This window comes from Mixophyes fleayi, chromosome 3, assembly GCF_038048845.1.
Source record: "Mixophyes fleayi isolate aMixFle1 chromosome 3, aMixFle1.hap1, whole genome shotgun sequence".
NCBI lineage: Eukaryota > Metazoa > Chordata > Amphibia > Anura > Limnodynastidae > Mixophyes > Mixophyes fleayi.
The window spans coordinates 296352781-296376541 of NC_134404.1; the positions used below are offsets into that span (position 1 = coordinate 296352781).

The 23761-nt window shown below is 38.3% G+C and overlaps 1 protein-coding gene across 1 annotated transcript in view; it reads left to right on the plus strand.

Annotated features, from left to right (window-relative positions):
• CCDC85A (coiled-coil domain containing 85A) overlaps nucleotides 1-23761 on the plus strand; it is a 242115-nt gene that overhangs the window by 38525 nt on the left and 179829 nt on the right. The window contains exon 2 of the mRNA XM_075203848.1: nucleotides 7814-8741. Coding sequence (XP_075059949.1) covers nucleotides 7814-8741 — 928 coding nt within the window. The remainder of the gene's footprint in view (nucleotides 1-7813; nucleotides 8742-23761) is intronic.

Sequence of the window (23761 nt, forward strand, 5' to 3'; positions counted from 1 at the left end):
TTTGTGTTGTATCCTCTTTCATCTACATCTCAATTTATCTTTATATCCTGTGCCAATGTAATAATTTATCTATTGTAACATTATCTATTCTGGATTATTAATGTATATACTTTATTTAAAACTTACATATCCATTTTCTAATTTAATTTGCCACTACTCATTTTATGCTTTCTTGTACCTCTTAATTGCCTACTCCATTCACTTTCTTAATTCTATTCCATCCCTTCACCCTCCATCTACTCACTCTAGTTTATGATCTAGTATTATGAACAATATCACCCTGGCTATCCAGATCCAGAATATCAATGTATTGGATGTAAAAAGTCTATACACTTGTATACTGTAGCGGTCAGATATATTGGCATTTACCTTTTTAGATGGACCTAATTTAAAATATGTCCTCGCATTGTTGAGAGCCACTCTAGAGAAGATTTTGTTCTGATTTGAGAGTAAATTTTGTCTACAGTTGACCAGTACCGCCATGGGTTATAACGTTGTGCCAACGTTTGTGAATATGTAAATGTATATGTATAAGGACTATATAACAATCACTACATGTCAATATATACAGTTGTATTACCATTTCAGCAGCATCTTCAGAGCAACTACAGACTTCTGTTAAATATTTGAATACATTGGACACTGATTAAATTTACATAAGAGCTTAATAAAGAGAATATACAACTCTTGGACATTATTATCTTGAAAAAAGATGTTGTGATGGGTACCAGCTATAAATTATTTGTGCTCTAATCTCATAAGGGGACTTTAACCACTAATATATTTATCATTATTCATGCCATCAGTCTTCATCCATGTCTTGAAAAGAGGGACTTCCCTATTCCCAGTTTTTGTCGGTTGAGGGAAAAAACTTGGCACATTCCCTATGTATACAACTACTTAACAAAACATATGAAAGGCTCATCATTAGAGGTTATGATTCAATAAAATTATAATGTAGTTTGATAAAAGTATTGAAAAATTAAGTGATTCCTTCAACATCAACAACATTTTTGTCATATACTGGCATGGTCACTTGGACATTAGAGAATATTGACCTTTAATCAACAGTGACAATACACTACCTAAGGCATTAAATATGCTACCTTATAATAAATTTAACAGAGGTGGAAACAATATAGATATAATAATAAAGTTGTGAAGTTCATATACCAAGAAACTAAATTGGCTTTAACAACAACAGAAGATTTGAATGTGATGCTTACATATACTGGTTGTACAACTTGTGATGGCCTTATTCCAGACACATATTTTCTTCATTGCATACAAATTGGGACAATTTCCAGTGAACATTGTTGTTCATTATAAGAAAAGGTTTATAAATCACAGACTGTAGTGGATGGAAATCCTAGAAATTTCTCAAAATTAAGTCTTGAAAAAGTGCAAACTTTGTCACAGATAGAAATTAAAAGGACATATATAGCATGTAGTGCCCTAATTAGTATTCTTAGGTTTATGCCTCATATTTCAAACTCTCCTATTATTTGCAGAGTAGAAGCAAAGGTGTTTCTTCTGTTTACAACACGTCCTTGGTATAGGATTACAAACATTAACAGGAAAAAAAAATATTTATAGAGTGCATGCTGTGGCATAAATTAATTTAATTATTTTACATGTGAATACTGTTCACCTTTACTAAAGTTTTTTTCTTCTCTCAAATGGTGCTTTAGTTAATTGGGTGTCTTACATACATCTGTTGTAATAGATTATACTTCCATTTGTATTTTAATAAAAAACAAATAGATATACAGTGCACACACTGTTATTGGGGCCAGGAAATTCATGTCTTTATGGTGCCTAGCTGCCCTTGAGGTGGTGAGGGATAGGGAAAATTATTGGTGCTGGGCATGGGGCGTAACTTGAATATGGGAGTACGTGCGAGCAATTTATGTCCAATTTAAAAAAGTGCAAAATTGCATTCACATTGCGTTCCAAAATGAATCAGGCCCTCTATGTGTAGACAATTGAAGTACTCATCCTCACTATTTATCAATTGTAATGCAAAGCAAATCTTGATTGAAGACCTTGTACCTCCTTTTGTCCAAAGTGATCTGATAGAAAAAATTTCATGCTGTGTTTGTGTGTCGACTGTCTCTTCTAGAGACATTGTGTCTAGTTAAAATGGGCACATGCTATGCAATGCATATTATAGGTTGTTATAAGAATACTTGCTATTGTGATAGTGCTGTTTCCTCTATATTGGCTATTACCTGACTCTGATCTTGTACATTGCAGCTTGCCCTGACCACTGCTTGGATTATAACTCGGTTCCTAGATGTCTGACTTGTTGCCGAATTATTCTATCTCTTATCCTGTCTGTCTCCTGATACAATACTTAGCTGACCTTTTTTCTGTCTATCAAGAATTTTATTTTCCAGTACCTACTGCTCATTTAAAACTCATATAGTCATTATGCAGGTGCACAAATGTAGGTGTGTCACATCACAAAGTAGAATTTCTGCTGCTTTGTACTTTTGCAAATGTAAAATTACCTTTTTTGTCATACAGGGAACAATCTGTCCAATATGTGGAAGAATTTTTGGTTTGTCGATATTTGTTTATAATCCATTCTGTTTTGCAAGAATAGACTGACTATAGTGGGCCTGATTCATTAAGGAAAGTAAGGCAAAATAAATGAGTTACTTTGCACCTTGGCAAAACCATGTTGCATTGGAGGGGGATGTACATTTCAAATGTGATGACAGATTTATAGTTGGGGTAGGACATGTCTTAGACTAATTTTAAATTTCAGTGTAAAAATAAAGCCATCAAGTATTTGTGTGCTACATGAAAAAACAGGCAGTATTTAACTTATGTGCAAAATAATAATCTGATTTTCACCTCTTGCATTGTGACATGGTTTTGTCCAAGAGAAAACATACTCATTTTTTTCCCTTACTTTCTTTAATGAATCAGACCCAGTGTGTCCGAATGTTTTTTTGGGGAAAGGAAGCATGTGATTGCTGCTTTAAAGTTTTAAATCTAAGTGTGGGGCTGTTAAGTGATATCAATAAAAGAGGTGGCATTATCCTCCGTCGCACTGAATATGAAGGTTGCCAGGTGAGCAGACTGTATGGGTACTCCTCTGACACTACTGATTGTGACACTTGCATGACTTCGGTAAGGATAAAGGATGCTGTGACAGGTGGCAGCACCGGAGGGGAGCAAGAGGAGGGGGGTCTGGCTAATGGTGGGTTAGGGTAGTGTGTTTGGGTGTGAAGGAGGGGCATCAACAAGTGGACAGTGAAATTGTGGATACAACATTAACAGATATGAAAACACTATTATCATCAGAACATGTACAGAGTTATAGTACAGCTTTGTGTGGAGCATCAGTGCAAATTTAGTGTGTGAACAAGGAAAAGTATTACAAAAATAGAACCATCAGTAATACAAAAATGTCCATAGAACATGTAACATATAAGAAGGGCAAAAGTGGTGAATCCATTATCTCCGAAGAGGTAGTGCCCCTTGGTGGCGGGAGATGGTGAGTCCGGTGAGGTGTCTTCCCCAAGCAGTAGGATAGGCCATGGCTGATCACTTTGTGTTGGTCTTATTGAAATATGGCCGTCGCGTCTGTAAAAAAAGAGGAGACAGAAAGGACAAAAAGATGAGAGGGGGAGACACAATATTAAAAGTCACGAATGAGAGAGGCTCTGGGGGTCAAGAACATGTCCAGTATCATCCAGGAAGCCTCTTCTCTACGTAGTTATGAGGGTGTTATCAGGTCAATCTCCAAGCAGTGCAACAGTTCCACGGGGATGGGTAAAAGGTAACAGCCATATCTGAGGGGACTATCAAGGTGGTGAATCAGTAGGCTGCTTCCTTAGAGTTGATATTGTCCATGGTCAGCTCAAGCCGTTTCCCACAGGACCTCTCGGGGATTCTGATGGCACTGATGTAGCCGGAGAAGATGTGGCACTGGATGGAAGTCCTAGTTTTCCAAGTATAAGTGCACCTTCTGCGAGAGTCTTGGCAAAGAGGGGTCTAAATTCTGTGAATTCTGGAGCGGAAGGGGAAGCACCACCGATAGCGGTGTCCGTGTTGGTGTAGAGCCTTTGTAATGTCCCGTTGCTCCCGGTGTTTCTGGTTGGTAAGAGGAGCCAGGTCCACGAGCAGTTGGATGTCATTGCCAAGATACGTAATGGAATTGTGTTTCATTGTGGCCTGCATGATTTTCTCCTTGATATGATAGTAATGCATGAGGAGAATGACATCTCTAGGCTGTCGGCCATGGGCCGATTTAAGACGAAGAGATCTGTGTACTCTATCCAGAAGAAGATCAGCATCCGTGGCATCCAGTAGAAAAGTTTTAAAGAATCCAAGTAGGAAGCCGGGTAAGGCTGAAGCATCTACAGACTTGGGAAATTTTTGAGGCAGCTATTGTTCCTTCGAGCTCTTTTTTCGATGTCCTTGCATTTCTCCGTGAGAGATGCTACGTACGTAGCGAGGTGAGCTCTTGGGTGGTCTTGGGCTCTTGTTTGGTGTCCACCAGAGATCTGCAGTTTTCATCCGTTTTGCTTTACAGCGCATCAGTGCGATCACCAAGTTCATTAAGATCTTTTCAAAAGTCCGAAATTGCCTGGCGTAGCTCTATGTGAACCGTAGTCTTGATGTCTTGAAACAGAGAGCTGATAAATAGCCTTATGGCAGAGGGTGTTTCATCTTCCCCCGATGAGTCCGCAATCGGTGAGCAGCCATCATGTGGTTGAGTCATTGGTGTTGCTTGTGGTTTAGTATGCCTTTTGTTTCAGTCAAAAAAGTTGGAAGCTTCCGCCGAAGAGGTCTGTTTTGTTCTGGATGTCACACTTGTATCCGTGCAGCCAATTAAGTAGTTAAGTATAATGAGTTGACGCCCCTACATAGGGTAATTAGTACATTGTATCTGGGGATAAGGCCAGAGGTGATTGTCAATGTTCGGTCTCCAGTGGTCTCACTAGGTTATCGGTATTGCAATTCAGGTGTATAAGGAGTAAGTAAGGAGTGTTCAGAAGTTGTTAAGTATGCTGTGGGGCTGGGTACAGGTTTGTTTTGCCGGATTTAAGATGACAAATGCAGCTGCAATTCTGAGGCTGGACTTTAGGTGGCAGTAGTGTGGTGCGCAGGAGAGACAGACTAGCAGAAGGTTGTGTATTGTAGAATTTAACCCTTTGATGACTGGGTTTACTTTCTTAGTGCAAGGTTAAACAGCAAAACCGCTGATCCTTAATTTTCTGTTCATGTATAGGTGCACTTACCCTATTCAGGGTGGATGATGCGATGCAAACTAGTCGATATGTGCTAAGGTTGGGTGAACAGTCTGGGAGGCAGCTGGCCATCAGTTCTCCAGACCCAAGAAGAAGCCTGCCATCTCAAGACAGATAGACTTCCATTCACGAAAGGGCACCAATGAGGAGGGAGGCCGGTATAGCGACCTTTTGTGTGGGTAACAGAGGAAGGCTCGGATGAAGTGAATGGGGTCGGCGGCAAGGTGCTAACCCACGGCTCCAAATTGAGTCCACGGTTTTCAGGTGCAGGATCGGCCTCAACAATGCCCAGGCAGCTGGAGATGGCAGAAATGCCAGATGTAATCACCGGGCGGATGGTCAAGGCAGCCTGGGACAGCAGGTCAGACCGGCTCTCGGAGGTGAGGCGGCGAGATGGCGGCAGAGGGCACAGCTAAGGTAAGAGTCGGGCGTCATTTTTATACCAAGCTCTGGCCGTGAAATCAGTCCCCGCAAATGGTCTCTGGGTTGAATGTGTTTATGAAAGAAGCCACAGGGGTTGCCGCAACTAACCGTCTGGTCACTTTTGAGTTGGGGGAGGCCCCAACTATGACGCAATTTAAAATCTGAGCAGTGGAGCTCACAGATCATGCGTCTTGCCAAGATGGCGTCCAGACCACGCCCAAAAATTTATTTTTTAAAAAGTCTCCTTTATATTCTTTTCCCTTTAATACATTTATTATGATGGTCTTAATGCCTACTGAACATAAAATACATTTTTACAGTTGCTCCTGATTGCAAACACATGTTATAGCATGCATACGAGACTGTCATCACTTGTAATCAGGACTTAGACTAGCTCTGTAGCTGAAGCAAGAGATATGACAGAAAAACAAGTAACTTTGAGATTCCCAAAGCTTTACTCAGAGGTGACTGCCTGAGCTCGAGTTTGGCACACCCTTACTGTACATTGACTACGGGCGAACACCCCTTCCAAGCCCTGCACTCTCTCTGAAATCATAGGCTGTAGTAAACGTCCTTTGCATAGTAGGATGAATTGAACATTGCTGCAATTAGTTACATTCTGGACATGCGCAGATTAATTGTGCGTACGATAAGCACAAATTCAGCAGATACGCTCATTGATGAATCATCCCCACAATGTGTAGGATAAGCCAAAAGAGAACGTTAAAAAGAGTAGTTTGGAAGCAGAAAGAGAATATGGATCATCCTTTGGGATTTTGATATCAATCAAGATAAAAATTGGAAAGGTAGAAGAATTCAAGGAGCTAGGCAGAGAAATTTACAAGCAATTTCTGGGGTTATCCAGGGTGGTCATAGATCATAACAACATGCAGAGACAAGGACTGAAAATCAGGATATTATGTACTTAAAAATATTGCAACATGCTTGAAGGAACATGTGAGCAAACATTGTATATTCAGTATGGGGAAAGGATGGGCTTGGAGGTTTGGTTGAAGTGGAGACCACCAAGTGAAAGGAAATGTTGTGCCTGATTGGGTGAGCCATGCTTCTTTTATTAACAGAAGATTAAGGTTATTTGAGGTTTGTTTGCTACAGAATATACATTCCATAGGGCACAATTTAAACAACTTGAAAATGATGGTAGACAAGTGATATGTTTGATGTTTCCTGAATTTCTGTTGTGTGCAGAATCAGAATAAAGTGTACAGGAGATATGGGAGGAGGTATGAATTTGATGATAAATGACTGGTGTCTTTAAAAAGGATTGGGAGGTAAAAAAGATTTTTGTATGATTTAAAATGTATTATTTTGTGCTGTCAGGTTGAAGATATTGGATAAAGGGGTGTGTTGCAGTGGCGTGAGGATGAAAGATGTTGTAAATCTAAGGGTAATGCTAAAGAGAGGTAATAAGTAAGATGGTTTGCTACATGTTGTGGGATATTATGTGGATTTAAGAATGAATGGCAAAGGACCAAGGTGAAGAAACAAATAATATAAAGTAGTTGGAGATAAAATCTGCAAGTTACGTTGTCCAGGGTGGTGAGACTGAATTCAGTTTCTGAATTAGATGAACAAGATTTTAGCTTCAGATGCTGTTCAGTGCTTGTTCAGCTCTCTTGTTTAAATGTGATTTCCACTCACCTTATAAGTGAATCACTTAGAAAGCTAATGAAAAAGTCACCCACCCCAGCTAATGCATCCCCCCAAGACCAATGACGTATCATAATTTAATAATAGTGTCGAGGTTCATACAACTAGCTGTCTGCAGGTCAGTTAAATGTGTTTCTGAATTTCTATAAGGAACCTATCAAGAAAATGTAAAAAAAAAATATCCAGGTGTTGGAGATGATATAAATGTAGATGACAGTTTTTAAATAGGTTACATTTTAAATGTTGAAAATTGCTCTCCATCATGTTAATGTTATGATGTATTATATAACTTTAATGTATTGCAACTGGGTTACAATAAATCACATCGAAGCTGCCAAATTGTGTTTCTTTATACTGCAAAAGCCTGTCGGCAGATTTTGAGTTGAGTACATTATGTATGATTTTACTTTTGCTTTGATCATTTACTAACACAAAATATTCTATTCTTTAAGGATGTAAATCAGAAGCTGCAAGAAGACAACCAAGAACTTAGAGACCTATGTTGTTTCTTGGACGATGACAGGCAAAAGGGAAAACGGATTTCCAGAGAATGGCAACGATTGGGAAGATTTACTTCAGGGATAATGCAAAAAGAAGTTGCTTTGTATTTGCAAAAACTGAAGGAACTTGAAGTAAGACAAGAAGAAGTGGTAAAGGAAAATTTAGAACTTAAAGAACTTTGTTTTCTGTTAGATGAGGAGAAAATCGGAGGAGCGGGTAGTCGATGTTCCATCGACAGTCAAAATAGCCTCTGTCAGTTGAATACAACAACCAGTACTTTTCTACGAGATGTTGGTGATGGAAGTAGCACATCCAGTGCAGGTAGCACAGATAGTCCAGATCATCATAAACCAAACTCTACCAATAGTCCTGAAAACCTTCAAAAAAGCAGGGGTGAAGGAAGTCCTGAACACCAGAAACATGGAAGCGGCAGCCCGGAAAATCTTCAAAAGCCTAGGAGTTCAGCAAGCCCTGACCATCAGAAACATCTGAAAAGTGCAAGTCCAGAACATCATAAAAGTGTGGGTAAAAGTAGTCCTGAGCCACAAAGGCATACTTGTAGTAGCCCAGAAAATCTACAAAAACAGATATTAAGTAGTAGCCCTGAACATTTTAAAATGCATAGGTCTGGTGGTAGTCCAGAGTACCAAAAGCTGAGCAGTGGCAGCCCAGAACATCTTCAAAAACATACATTAAGTGGAAACTCAGAACATCTTCAGAAAGCAAGGGGCACTAGCCCTGAGCATCTCAGACAACATTTTGGAGGTAGCCCAGAACATCTCAAACTTTTGAGTGGGAGCAGCAGGGAAGGCACCTTAAGGAGACAAGTAGCAGATGAAATGTCATCTCATCACAGAAGTGTGTACAATGGAATGAATGGTGGGTGGACAAGCCTACTGAAATCCCCATTTTCTTAAATGGAGTTTTCTGCATGTGTTAAACAACCAGAATAAACATAATACATACATGTGAACATTTCATAAATGCATGCTGTAGCCTAAATTAAATTGTATATTAATTATGGCCAGTCATTGTCAGTGTTGGACATGTATTGCTCACAGTGCCTTTAAATGCATAACAATATTAGTAGTATTATTAACTTTGATGAATCATACTAGGACAATTCTGAACATCCCTGGCCTCTATGAGAGTAAGCCTTAACATGTACACATCTAGCTGAATATTTTGGTTTTGCTACAAAAATCTACCATTAGCTTAATGTAATGAACCAATTAATCTCAGATTGTTCAAGATGCTTTAGCATTCAACACACATGAATACTGCCATATGTTACATACCATTGCTTAGTGTATGTTTTAAGAATATTATAAAACATTAGTCACACAGTTGTGTGTGCCCTGTGGTTATAAACAGTTATTTGCAAAATTAGGTATAATATTGAGGGTTTTTTTATCCCCAAGTGTAGTCTATGAAATGAACCCAGTGTAGAATACATACAGTATATACTTTACATTATAATGTACTGCATTATTTACAATTACTACATCATAGTATTTGTACATTGAACTTGTTGGATCATTGCAGGGAGCTGTATAATTTAAAATCAAAGTGTTAAATGCAATACAATACCACATCACATAAAAGTTGTTATTGTTCTTAATGCAAAGTATAAATGTGTAGCTGAAGCTCTCCGTAGACAGTGTGATCCTACAGTACTTCTATATGCTGAGTACCCAACTCAGGCACATGTTGATATCTTATGTGCCACTAATGCCCATATTGCATGGAGAGCACCTTTATAAATGGATTGATTATAGGTTATATTGATAGATTCCCCTATAAGTATGCAGGGGAAATTTAGTGGATCTGGGGCCTGATTCATTAAGGATCTTAACTTGAGAAACTTATTTCAGTCTCTTGGACAAAACCATGTTAAAATGCAAGGGGTGCAAATTAATATTCTGTTTTGCACATAGGTTAAATACTGACTGTTTTTTCATGTAGCACACAAATACTTGATAGCTTATTTGTACACTGAAATTTAAAGTTGATATTTGTGTGCTACATGAAAAAACAGTCAGTATTTAACTTATGTGCAAAACAGAATACTAATTTGCACCCCTTGCATTGTAAAATGGTTTTGTCCAGGAGACTGAAATAAGAAGTTTCTTAAGTTAAGATCCTTAATGAACCAGGCCCCTAGTTAGGTTGAGGTTACTTAGATACCTTGCATTACCTCTACATCAAATTAAATAATGTTCCAATTAGTTAGTTTGTATTATGCAAAGTATTGAGTCAATTAAAAAAAAATAATAGCTTAAAAAAGCGAAAGTGCTTTTGGGTATTTCTGTAAACTGGTGACAGGCCGTCAACCCAACATGGCCTCCCTGAAAATCACCAATAAATGTAACTGTAGACTTGGCCCTGAGTCAATTAATACATGTTTACCCCTTCAGTAGTACTTTATATTTTAAATATATATTTTCATATGAGGAAATAATACAAAAATCTTTTCTCTTTCTCTCGTATTTTATAGGTGTTATATTTATTTGCTGCTACATGAAGTCTTTTATTGTAATCTTAGGTAACTGGTGCTAAAGTATAATCATTAGCTGTTATCAGCAGTAATTAACACTCCAAAAAAGAATACAGTTACTGGTTAAAATACAATATACATATGGTTCTTACAAATTTGACAAGAAATGTGTAATTTTATTTTTATGGGTGTAGTTTTGTGGATTCTTATTAGCTTATATTTTGGTGCGCTTACTGTTTTAATAATTTTCCAATAAATGACAAATGTTTACCAATTAATATTACAATACAAAAAAGCTCTTTAGGGTTCCTTTGCAAATTTGCTATTTTTCTACTTGCAAAGGCTGCTAAGAATTGTGTTATGAAAATTAGTTTTACATATTTAAATATGATGTGTGAGACAATCATGTGAGATAACCGAGTCTCTTTACACCTTGCTGTCCTGGAGATCTGTATTTTACTCAAGTTTATTATAAGTCATCTGTTTCATGTCAAGCTTGATATCTATACCATGAAGTCATATCATGTGGTTTTATACTAGCATGTCAGTTCCAGTTGGAGATTTTAGATAGGAAAGGAAAACAAATTGGTGACTAATATTACCTGTCAAATGAGATTGTAAAATATTTATACATACCTCCAGACATTCATGGGTTGGGACTCAAGACACAGTGGGCCCGATTCATCAAGGCACGTATCTGCAGATTTTGAGCGTATCGTACGTAAAATCACTCTCTGCATGTCCAGAAACGGGAGATACATCCGTGAACACCGCCCTGTCTGCTCCGTCTTGAAAGAGCACTTACTTCAGCCTATGATTTCGGGTGGGGGGGTGAATGGGGCATGGAAGGGGCGTTTTGCCATAGTCATTATAAAGTAAGGACGTGCCAAACTCAAGCACATGCAGCCACATCTGAATCAAGCTCTAAGCGTCTCAAAGCTACTTGTTTTTCTGGTAATGCTACACAAGCTGGGAATGTCTGACACATCACATGGGAGGGGGGTCACTTCCCACAATGGCGCACCCAGTTCTTCATAAATGCTGGGTCACCCTCAACCCCCTTCCCCTCTCGAAAAAACCCATACACCTGTACACACGGCATTGAATGGCCATCGCCCAGTGAGACATATCTCCCAAATGAGCCCAAATTGGGACAAAATATCCTGATACTCAGCGCAGCAAAATAGTCTCCTCAGATCGGTAATGTCGCTAAAGTGGCATAACTATATTTATATATGTAGAACATAAACAAATTTGAATAGTATAATCCAGGCGCCGGGTCTGCTGATTGCCGCTTTAAAATGGAAATCTCACTCTGGCCATTGTAACTGATATCATTAGCGCTGGAGACATTTTAGAAAGTCAGAATTTACATCTGATGGTAATTAAGCCTATGGGGAATGTTGTATGTCAGTTATATTGTAAGTCTCTATTTCCTCCTTGGCGGCCTTATAGAATTCAGAATTGTTACATCGGTCTAAGGTATTGGAGCCGCATAAACACTCTCCACCCCATTAGAATATCCCCAATCTCTGAACTAATTAACAGTGTCTGCAGTGTAGGGTGCCATTGTCCAGACAATAACTGCTACGAGAGAAATCATTTAGCAAAAAAAAAAAAGGGACTATTCACTTTCAAATGAGGATTCCCCAAAGTTTCTTGGAGCCAAGATGGGCAATACAAAATCTTTTCCACATCCTGTGCTTCTTAATGTTGTCTGCAGTGTAGAGGGTTATTGTCTGGTGATCGTATGTGAACAATTTTTATTCAGTACAATTTTATGTTGTTTTACCACAGGCAAAAAGATCAATGTCTATGCTATATTTTGTCATTGATTTCTGTTTAAAGACCAACTTTGGCTTTTTTATTTGTTAGAATTTGTTTCATTTCACTTTTCACCAAGTCACTGTTCTACAGTACAGTTACTTACGTGTGACAAAACTGCTACAACAGAACATTTTATTGCTATTCCAGCTGAATATGAAACCTTAACATTGGAGGCTGTAATGACAAGTTTAAAAAAAACATCCTTGGTGTATCAGGTAGAGGTCATAAAGTATTTGTTTGATTTTTTTGTTATATTGTAATCCATATAGAACTTTACAGATATCTATAAATGTCATTTGTTATTTATATATATATATATATATATATATATATATATATATATATATATATATATATTGTGTTGTATTTTCAATTTTGAAAGGTATCTCAGTTTTTGTTATACCTACAGTCCTAACTTCAAGCAATGGATATAGTTTTTCAGTATTACTAAGAAATCTCCAAACGTTTCCCAAATGCTAAACAAGGGCACGCAGGAGAATAATAATAATTTCATTTAATAATGAAATGTTTATTCCAAGATATTTACCTTCAGCCTAAAGCTTGTGATAAATACATTCCCTATTGCATGTCTAAGAATTATTGAGAGATACCAATCATTTTGTTTTATGCAATAATAATGAAAGTCTTTGTGATGCAAAAGAGTACTAGCAGAAGTTTCTAATTTTTAGTGATTTTAGTGATGTATATTATTTTATAATACGTCAGCTAGGAAAATGTTTCAAACTGTATATCGATGTGTTGGTTCTGGTTCAGGTTCTTTTAAATATATTTGCCCAAGTAAGAGTTAGTAATGTGTTGGCTGTTTGGAATTTTTAGATAAACCTGCGATCATGATGGAATAATTTTTCTTTAAGTAAATTACGCTTTGTGACAGTAAGCTTCCTGAAAGACCCTACAGGCAACTTCTCTCATACTCTTGTGTATTTTGAAAATAATATATACAAAAGGTCCGGCGCTGTGCGCTATAATCTTGAGAAATGTGTCCAGATGGGTCACTAAAACGCAGCTGATGAGAACCTGTGACTCCTGATTGAACAAATAATAAACAAAATCAGCGCTGGATCAGTGACCCATTGTGACAGTCTATTAAGGAATTGAATCCACGTGATATAGGTATTCACATTTATTAAAATAACAAGGACATTACGGTATCATTTGCTATCTCACCGTTGTTTATGTTTATGTATCCAAGTCTGATATATCTGATGGTCACTATACAGGGTTACCATTCTATTGCAAGCAATGTTATCAGGAGCCATCAGTGATGGTAGTTTTTATTCTCATGTTATGATATTTTGAACATCATATGGACTGGCAACGTTTGTGGCTTTGGTGTATCTCAACATATCACTCTGTTGTGAGGAAGGAGAGTTTTATTTATTATCGGACCTATTGATACCACAATATTTATTTGCCATGAGAATTATCTCAGATGTTCATTGAGTCTAAGTAGAGGCTACCAATTAAGTGTACTGCTATACATTTGTATATAACGTTATTTGTTTGCTTTTTATTGATTGTTATTTTAATAAATGTGAATACCTATATCACGTGGATTCAATTCCTTAATAGACTGTCACAATGGGTCACTGATCCAGCGCTGATCTTGTGTATTTTGGCTTAAGATGGCCACACACTTATTGTAAACTGATCATTCAATTTGATTAATTTTTATGAAATTATTTCTAAAAATCAGCATTAGTATGGATGATAACTGATCTCTAATCCAACAGTCTTCAATCCAGTTAATAAAAAATCGGATTGCAGCATGTGTGTATCAAGCATATATTGATGGGATTTTACAGAAATGCAGTCAATCGGAAAGAAACAAAAAAAAAGTGTTTGTGGCCATTATACATAACTTGGCAAGTGTTTGCTTTTTTTGGCTGTAATACCATACCCTCCTATAGTGATTTTGGGGTAGGATCTTGGTAAAATATGGGCATTGCTGAATGTGGGCATGACCAAATTCTGTTCCGCTTTTTCCACCTGTAGCTTTGGGAGGTTTGCAAAACAGTGTGGCATTTCAAATCCCCAAATAATCTGGAGATTGATATAATGGACCTGATTCAGAGTGGAACATAAGCGTAACTTGAGACTGAAGAAGTCACATGCAAGTGTACGCATATATATGTCGTACTCAGAGTTTAAGGTGCATCCAGGTCTGAATGAGATTGCATATGAGTCCGTTTGACAACAGATGCACATCTCAGATACTGCCCTCCAATTTGATAACATGTACAAAAACATTTTATTTTATATGTTACAAATGCAATTTCTATGAACCTAGATAATACAGCAGGAATGACTTCTTGACATGCAACAAAATAATGTTTTTATCTTTGCTACAACATGCTCAGCAAATCTTAATGTGTAGAGGAGCAACTACTAAAATCTCAATAAGCTCCTGCAAATCATTCACAAACCTCTAATTACAAGCGGTTTGCTAGTTTGGGTGTCATCATCCGCTACCTATACCAGACCCTGACCACCCACAAATAATACCACTTTTTCAATCGTATCTATGACTATGATCCAGTCTGAATCTGTGTGCATTTGTTTGAAGACGCTCTTACTCTACATTGCCTATATTACAACAACCCTTTCCTCACCCATCACTCCTCTTCAGGTATAAAGAAACTGTACCTATCACTCTGAATCAGGTCCAATATGATCATGTGTTTAGGACGTCTAACATAATGCTTGAGCATAAAATATAAACCTTAATATGGGATGAAAAATGTAAGCTGGAGCGTGTAGTTGTTTTTCTTAAGCTGAGATGGGAAACATGCTTTTATATAGGAGAAAGTTGTAGCCAGTCACTTCAATATGAAGAGTAGTATTTTCACCAAATTAAGAGACATAACTATTTGCACTGCACATAGTGTATCAAAATAAACCAGCAGAGGTATAAGTAAGGTGGTGCGATATGGCCTTGTACCAAACAGCAAAGGATTTCGAAGACTGTCTGATATATGAATGCACTGCAGAAGATAATTGAAGATTCTGTCTTCTTAATTTTCACATATAGTAGTCCCAAGTCTCAAAATTAGCTGGAACTCAGAGAGAGAGAAAAGTACCATAGTGTAGGTCTTGATCTTAAAACAACATATGTTCAATCAAACCAATATAAGCGTACCAGAAGTAAATTTGATTTGGGACATACAACAATAAATAGCTGCCAATGGAAGTATAAATCTTTTTAATAGCAAATAATAAAAATCCAATGCCCGTACATTAAAAAAAACAATCATAAAACTTATCTGTGTTCCTCCAAGAAGTCCCTGGCCAAAGAGAGGGTCCCAAAGCATATATAGAGGTCCAACAGAGAAATCCTTGATGCGTTTCGTGTTGCAGCTTTCCAAAGGAGGTTTAAATAGTCCCATCCTGAAATAAGCGAGCTAATTCAGAGCCCATAAGTGGTCAGAAATTCACAGCGTCCTGCTAGTATGTTTCACTGAATTCCTCCCTTAGAACTATGTCATTTCCGCCAATACCTGGTGATATCCAGTTACCAAACAGCATAATGAGATAAATAAATATTGCAACATAAAGAACATTGCAATACCAAATTTACTTGCTATACCTCAACACCAATACAAAACATCCCTACCATAGATTAGCATTCACTCATAAAGCGCTAGCAGATGTCAAAGGAGCCATTTTATTGAGGCTTCAAGAAAATAACTAGCAGCCACCATATTGTCAGTGATTTTTTTTATAACAATAATACATACCTCAATCAACATTATAAAACATTACTGCCATAAAGCACTAAAGCACTAAACGTGTGTCAAAGGCGCCATTTTAGTGAACCAACTGCTTTATTGTCAGTGATTTCCTCATAAAAATACAGATTTAGAATATTACATCATAATAAATCATTTTAACATCAGAATACATAGCTAAAATATAATTAAACCTAACTGATACATAAAATAACCTAGCTATATCATAAAATATAGATATATCAATATAAATATATCAATAAATAATTTAATAATTTAATATAACACTAAAAAGTTTATTAATTGAATGGGCAAAAAGAGGGAAATCACAATAACCATCCTATACATATATCTTAAATAATTGATTACATAAAATGCCATAAATATATGAGAAATGATCAGACAATAAAATTAATTATAAGTATAAATAAGTAAATAAGTATAAAATTACTGTATTAATAGTAATAGAGTGCAGGCCGCGTTTCTTTCGGCAGTAACGCGGCCTGTACTCTACTACCATTAATACAGTAATTTTAACCTGTATTTCTGCGCTGCAAGCTAAAATCAGCATTAAAGATTACTGTACTAATGGTAATGATGCGCACTATTCCCATAGTAATGGCAATAGTGTGCAGGCCGCGTTACTGCCGAAAGTAACACAGCCTGCGCACTATTACCCTTACTATGGGAATAGAATTCCCCCCTTTGTGTGGAGTTTCTGTTTTTTTGTTTTATTATTTAGGATTTTGCACTTGCAAATAAGCACTAAGAACAAGAAACTACCTACTGTTTGTTACATTACTCTCTGTTCACTTGATTAATAATTGCAATGTATCACTTGATTTATTGTCACCTAGCGCCTATATTGCTTATTATATTTTCACACTTCAAACATAGCTATTTGTTTAAGGGTTTTGCTATAGAACAATATTATTATTTATTATTATTATTATTATTATTATTATTTATTTAAAATTCACAAACTCAATTCCATACATTGAGGGGAACATGATACAAACAAGTGGCACACAATAACATGAAGGCAAAGATGAACATTGCCAAATGAGCTTGCAATCTTTGAGGTTGAGAAAGATTGATACGTAAAGTAGTGGAATAACAATTGCAGGTGTTGGTGGGATGCATGTTTATGGATACAGCCAATGTGCTAATTCTTGGCTACAGCCTCTTGGTGGATACAGTTATTGTGTTAGTTCATGGCCCCAAGCAGTTGATAACCACAGGCAAACAGCCAGTCCCCAGCAGTTGGGGATTACAGGTACAGTGCTACTGCCTGGCTAATTATAGACTTTCTTGCGCCATGCTGTTGGTAATTGAAGGTACAGCTCTAGTTCCAAAGTAATGACAGTTAGTAATTTCAGGCACTGTGGTAGATATATATATATATATATATATATATATATATATATATATATATATATATATTGGGCTCAGTCTCCTACTGGTGAATTGTACATACCTTCTACCCTTCCCCAAGTAGCAGATTGTGCAAAAGATTGTGTCCTTGAGTTTGCTATGACTGTTTTTGAGTTTCTTTCTGTTTTATTTTAAGAAAACTGTTTTGCATTTATATTTCTGTATGTCAATTTGTTATCACCATTTTTTTCCAATAAGCATTGTGACTTTTTGTCATATTAAACTCCATTCAATAACATTCTGTCTTTGTGTTCTTACATAATTCATGTGTCCGAATTCAGTTTTATGCAGGTAGTTTGGTTTACAGTAATTAATTAATTTAGGTTGTGATTCCATTGAATCAGTCAGGAACTCAGTCAGTCAGCTCTTGAGCTGAATCTTAGTAGAGACTAGAGATGGGCGGGTCCGGTTCTCCGAGAACCAAACTGGGCGGGTCCGGTTCTCCGAGAACCAAACCCACCCGAACTTTGGGTATCCGAGTACCGAGCTGAGCAGCTCGGTACTCTCCCGCCCATCTTGAATCCAAATCGAGGCCGAACGTCATTGTGACGTCGTCGGATCTCGGGGCTCGGTTCTCGCGATACTTCAACTTTATAAATACACGCCTCCACAGCAATCCATCGCCATTTGACAGAGGGAGAGAGCAGGGTGTAGTCATAGGCTAATTAGAGCAGGGACAGAGAATACAATATTGTTCTTGCAATTGCTCTAACCAAAATCGCTAGTGCAGAGAGGAGGATAGAGGTTTATTATTTTTTCTTCATATTTGGCACTCCCCAGCGCTTTTGGGGTGTCCCCCATAATTGTGCATAAATATTTCTGGCTGTCAAAAGTCATATCTGTCAGCAGTATCTACTAAATAATTTTTAGCACTCCTCAGTGCTTTTGGGGTGTCCTCCCTAATTGTGCATTAATATTTCTGTCTGTCAAAAGTCATATCTGTCAGCAGTATCTACTAAATAATTTTTAGCACTCCTCAGTGCTTTTGGGGTGTCCTCCCTAATTGTGCATTAATATTTCTGTCTGTCAAAAGTCATATCTGTCAGCAGTATCTACTAAATAATTTTTAGCACTCCTCAGTGCTTTTGGGGTGTCCTCCCTAATTGTGCATTAATATTTCTGGCTGTCAAAAGTCATATCTGTCAGCAGTATCTACTAAATAATTTTTAGCACTCCTCAGTGCTTTTGGGGTGTCCTCCCTAATTGTGCATTAAAATTTCTGGCTGTCAAAAGTCATATCTGTCAGCAGTATCTACTAAATAATTTTTAGCACTCCTCAGTGCGTTTGGGGTGTCCTCCCTAATTGTGCATTAATATTTCTGGCTGTCAAAAGTCATATCTGTCAGCAGTATCTACTAAATAATTTTTAGCACTCCTCAGTGCTTTTGGGGTGTCCTCCCTAATTGTGCATTAATACTTCTGGCTATCAAAAGTCATATCTGTCAGCAGTATCTACTAAATAATTTTTAGCACTCCTCAGTGCTTTTGGGGTGTCCTCCCTAATTGTGCATTAATATTTCTGGCTGTCAAAAGTAATTTCTGTCAGCAGTATCTACTAAATAATTTTTAGCACACCTCAGTGCTTTTGGGGTGTCCTCCCTAATTGTGCATTAATATTTCTGGCTGTCAAAAGTCATATCTGTCAGCAGTATCTACTAAATAATTTTTAGCACTCCTCAGTGCTTTTGGGGTGTCCTCCCTAATTGTGCATTAATATTTCTGTCTGTCAAAAGTCATATCTGTCAGCAGTATCTACTAAATAATTTTTAGCACTCCTCAGTGCTTTTGGGGTGTCCTCCCTAATTGTGCATTAATATTTCTGTCTGTCAAAAGTCATATCTGTCAGCAGTATCTACTAAATAATTTTTAGCACTCCTCAGTGCTTTTGGGGTGTCCTCCCTAATTGTGCATTAATATTTCTGGCTGTCAAAAGTCATATCTGTCAGCAGTATCTACTAAATAATTTTTAGCACTCCTCAGTGCTTTTGGGGTGTCCTCCCTAATTGTGCATTAATATTTCTGGCTGTCAAAAGTCATAACTGTCAGCAGTATCTACTAAATAATTTTTAGCACTCCCCAGTGGTTTGCTCTCAGAATGGATTCAAAGCAGTCCACATATGATCTGAATGAGCAACCAGGTTCTGTCACCAGTCCTGATGTTAGTGTTCCCAGTACGTCATCTGGCCAAGGCGATGTCAAACAACAGAGTGTTTTCAAATTAGTGCAAAAAACCAAAACCAAAAAAAAATTTACTGTATTGAAGCGAAAAAGAAGTGTAACTGAGCAAAAGTTAAGTGACGATAAAAAAAAAAATTGCAAGCATGCCATTCTACACACGCAGTGGCAAAGAGAGAATGAGGCCTTCACCTTTGGCTATTAGTGGCAGATCCCAAAAAGTTACCCAGCCTACAATTGGTGCACAACTACTGTTACGCGTCAAAGCCGAGCTGCAAGATAACAGTGAGGCATTACAGGAGAATATTTGCTCTGATTCACAAATGACAACAATCCCTGTGGAGAGTCCATCCAACAGTGGGATGTCTAATCGTGAGCATTCTGCTGATGTGTGCCTTAATAGCCCGAGTGTAGCCGGTGATACCCAAATTGAGGATGCCACTTTGGAATTAGAAGAGGATGAGGGGGAGATTTGTGTAGGCGACGAGGGCGCTAATGAGGATGTTGATGAGGATGAGGTTGTTTGTGTAAGTCCTGCACCAGTGGCAGCAGTTCTGGCATGTGACAAGAAAAAGGCCATTGTCATGCCTGGGCATAAAACAAAAAAATCCACTTCTTATGTGTGGAATTATTTCTACCCAAATCCAGACAGCAATTGTATAGCCATTTGTAGTGTATGTGAAGCCACAGTCAGTCGAGGGAGGGACCTTAACCATCTTGGAACCTCGTCTATGTTACGCCATTTAACGAGAGTTCATGGCAAAGTGTTGGGAAAAGCTGAAAGTTCTTCCCAAAAGAATACAAGCACTCCCTCATCAGCTAAGACCCTCCGCTCACCGACATACCGACGGCTACAAAATACACCCACCACACCATCCTCATCAATATCCTCAGTAGCGCTCGGAGTTAGCCCGGCATCCCACTTAAGGCTGGATGACTCCGGCACTATTATTGATTCCTCTGAAGAAAGCGTTAGTCCTGCTGCTGCTGTTGCTGCTGCTGGGGGTGAATCGTCATCCCAAAGGCAGGTTAATAAAATGAGCAGTCCTACATTTCAGCAATTAACTGTGAAACAATCATTTGCGAGGGGAAGCAAATATGACAGCAGTCACCCAGTCGCCAAGCGAATCACAGACGCCATGGCTGCAATGTTAGTGTTAGATCTGCTTCCAATCTCCACAATAAACGCAGCTGGTTTTTCACAGTTAATTGAGGTTTTGTGTCCGCGTTACAGAATTCCATCGCGACACCATTTCTCCCGTAAAGCTATTCCACAACTATACCAAAAAGTGTGTAAAAATGTAGAGATTGCGCTGAAAAATGCCATTCTGCCCACTGTTCACTTAACCACAGATATGTGGACAAGTGGAAGTGGCCAAACCAAAGACTATATGACTGTGACAGCCCACTGGGTTGGTCATTCACCTTCACCAGCAGGAACAGCAGCAGCATGTACACCACTACGTAACATTTGTCACAGGCAGGCCACTCTTTGTATCACCGGCTTCACTAACAGGCATACGGCTGACAATTTGTTACGCAAACTGAGAGATGTGATTGATGCATGGCTTATACCACTCGGACTCTCCCCAGGGTATGTCATTTCAGATAACGCCAACAATATAGTGCGAGCATTACAGCTGGGTGATTTCCAACATATTCCCTGTTTTGCTCACACCATCAACTTGGTGGTGCAGAGCTTCCTACGAAATAACCGTGAGGTGCAGGAGATGCTTTCGGTGGCCCGTAAAATTTCAGGCCATTTCAGGCATTCAGCCACAGCATGTAGGAGATTACAGCAGCTCCAAGAGCAGTTTAACTTGCCCTGCCACCAACTTAAGCAAGAGGTGGTAACTCGGTGGAATTCCACCCTGTACATGCTTCAGAGGATGGAGGAACAGCGCAAAGCCATCCAAGCATATTGCACAAGTCATGACATTCGGAAAGGAGGGGGGATGTATTTCACTCTTGCACAGTAGGGAATCCTTTCAGTGCTGTGCAAGGTGCTGAAACCATTTGAAGTTGTGACATGTGAGGTCAGTGCAGACTCTGCTAGTTTGAGCCAAGTCATTCCTTTAATTAGACTATTGGAAAAGCAGCTTGAGAAAATGAAGGAGGAGCTGAAAGCAAGCAATTCAGCAAAGTATGTTGGCCTTGTCGATCAAGTACTTAATTCGCTTCACAATGATCCTCGAGTTATTAAGATCTTGAACTCGGATCAGTACGTTTTGGCCACTGTGCTTGATCCAAGGTTTAAAACCTACATTGAGTCTTTACTTATGAGCGAGATGTGAACTTTTGCAAGGAGCTATTGCTCAGCAAGTTGGCCGCTGAACTGGGCCTCGGCTTGACGACGTGTCCTCCTTCACTTTCTCAAGCTGTTGCTCGTAAAAAATTAAATTTCCAAAAAAGAAGCAGGGAAGACACAGGGGGCAGACCAGAACAATTTAACATCTGGGCTGGTTTGAAGGATTTTTCAAAAAAATGTGTCACTTTGCCCATAACGCCATCCAATATGAGTATAAACATGCAAAGGATGGTGGAGGATTACTTTCAAGAGGTAGTTGATATGGAAATGTCAGACAGTCCCTTTCCTTACTGGGAAGAAAAGCAGGCCATTTGGAAACCCATGTACAAACTTGCTTTGCAATACCTAAGCTGCCCACCCTCCAGTGTGTACTCTGAACGAGTGTTCAGCACAGCAGGGAACTTAGTCAGTGATCGCCGTAGAAGGTTACTTCCCAAAAATGTGGAGAAAATGATGTTTATAAAAATGAACTACATCTTCCACGAGGAAGGCCTTCACCATCCAAGACATCCAAGCACTGACTGTTCTCTAATGGCGGATTCAAGGGGCGATGAATTGATAGTCTGTGATGATGACGTACACACTGATGAGGTTGAGGATTAAGCTGAAGATGATGCCGATAACATCTTTTTAAAACTTTCTATGTAAGTGTAGGGTGCAATCTACCCCCAAAGAGGAAAGGGACTTTCCATATCACATACCATCTTGAAAGGCTGCTGTTAGGGCAATTTATCCTTAAGGGTAGGGTGTCATAGACAGAGTGACCCTAAACTGGCTTTGTCCATTTTTCATAATATTGTACAGTCTATAATGGCTGAATTTTTGGGTATTTTATACAAGTGGAGGGGGGCCTAGAGAGACAGAAACCAAACTGGCTTTTTCCATGTCAATTAATATTGTACAGTCTATAATGGCTGAATTTTTTGGTATTTTATACAAGTGGAGGGGGGCCTAGAGAGACAGAGTGACCCCAAACTGTCTTTCTCCATGTCAATTAATATTGTACAGTCTATAATGGCTGAATTTTTTAGTATTTTATACAAGTGGAGGGGGGCCTAGAGAGACAGAAACCAAACTGGCTTTCTCCATGTCAATTAATATTGTACAGTCTATAATGGCTGAATTTTTTGGTATTTTATACAAGTGGAGGGGGGCCTTGAGAGACAGAAACCAAACTGGCTTTTTCCATTTCTTTACATATTTAACTATAAGTGTAGGGTGTAATATACATTCAAAGACGATGGCTGCATTGCCAATATGCATAGATGGAGAGGAAGACAATCTGTTTTGTGTGTAGAATAGGCCTACCAACGAAGAATTAAACTGTTTTTTTGGATGATTTATTACCTCAACAATTAGATTACTTGTCTCTAAAACAGTTGGAGCACTAAGTTGGGTTAATTTAGGCCCAAAAACATGGATTTTCCAAAAAAATAGCAAAACAAAACCAAACAAAACCAAAACCAAAACCAAAACACGCAATGGCGGTTTTGCAAAACCAAAACCAAAACACGACGGTAATCCAGATCCAAAACCGAATCCAAAACCAAAACACGGGGGTCAGTGACCATCTCTAGTAGAGACAGAACTGGAATTTTTATAACTTTTGGACAGACCAGGTGGTTTGGCCTTGATTAACTATCTGAATATCACATGTCATGCATACCCAGGTGGATCTGATCTTGACAAATTAGGGACATAGTGTGTGGGTATGTGAGTGTGCGTTGGGAAATTTAAACTGTAGGCTCCACTGGGGCAGGGATTCTTTGTATAGTGCTTTCCATTTATATATACATGTCCATTTATCAGATGATTTATTTCAATTTAACAGCTATATTCCTCATGGGTAGAGTTGTGAACTTGTGTTTTTATAGGTAGTCTGTCTCTTTGGAGACACTAGTTCTTTCAG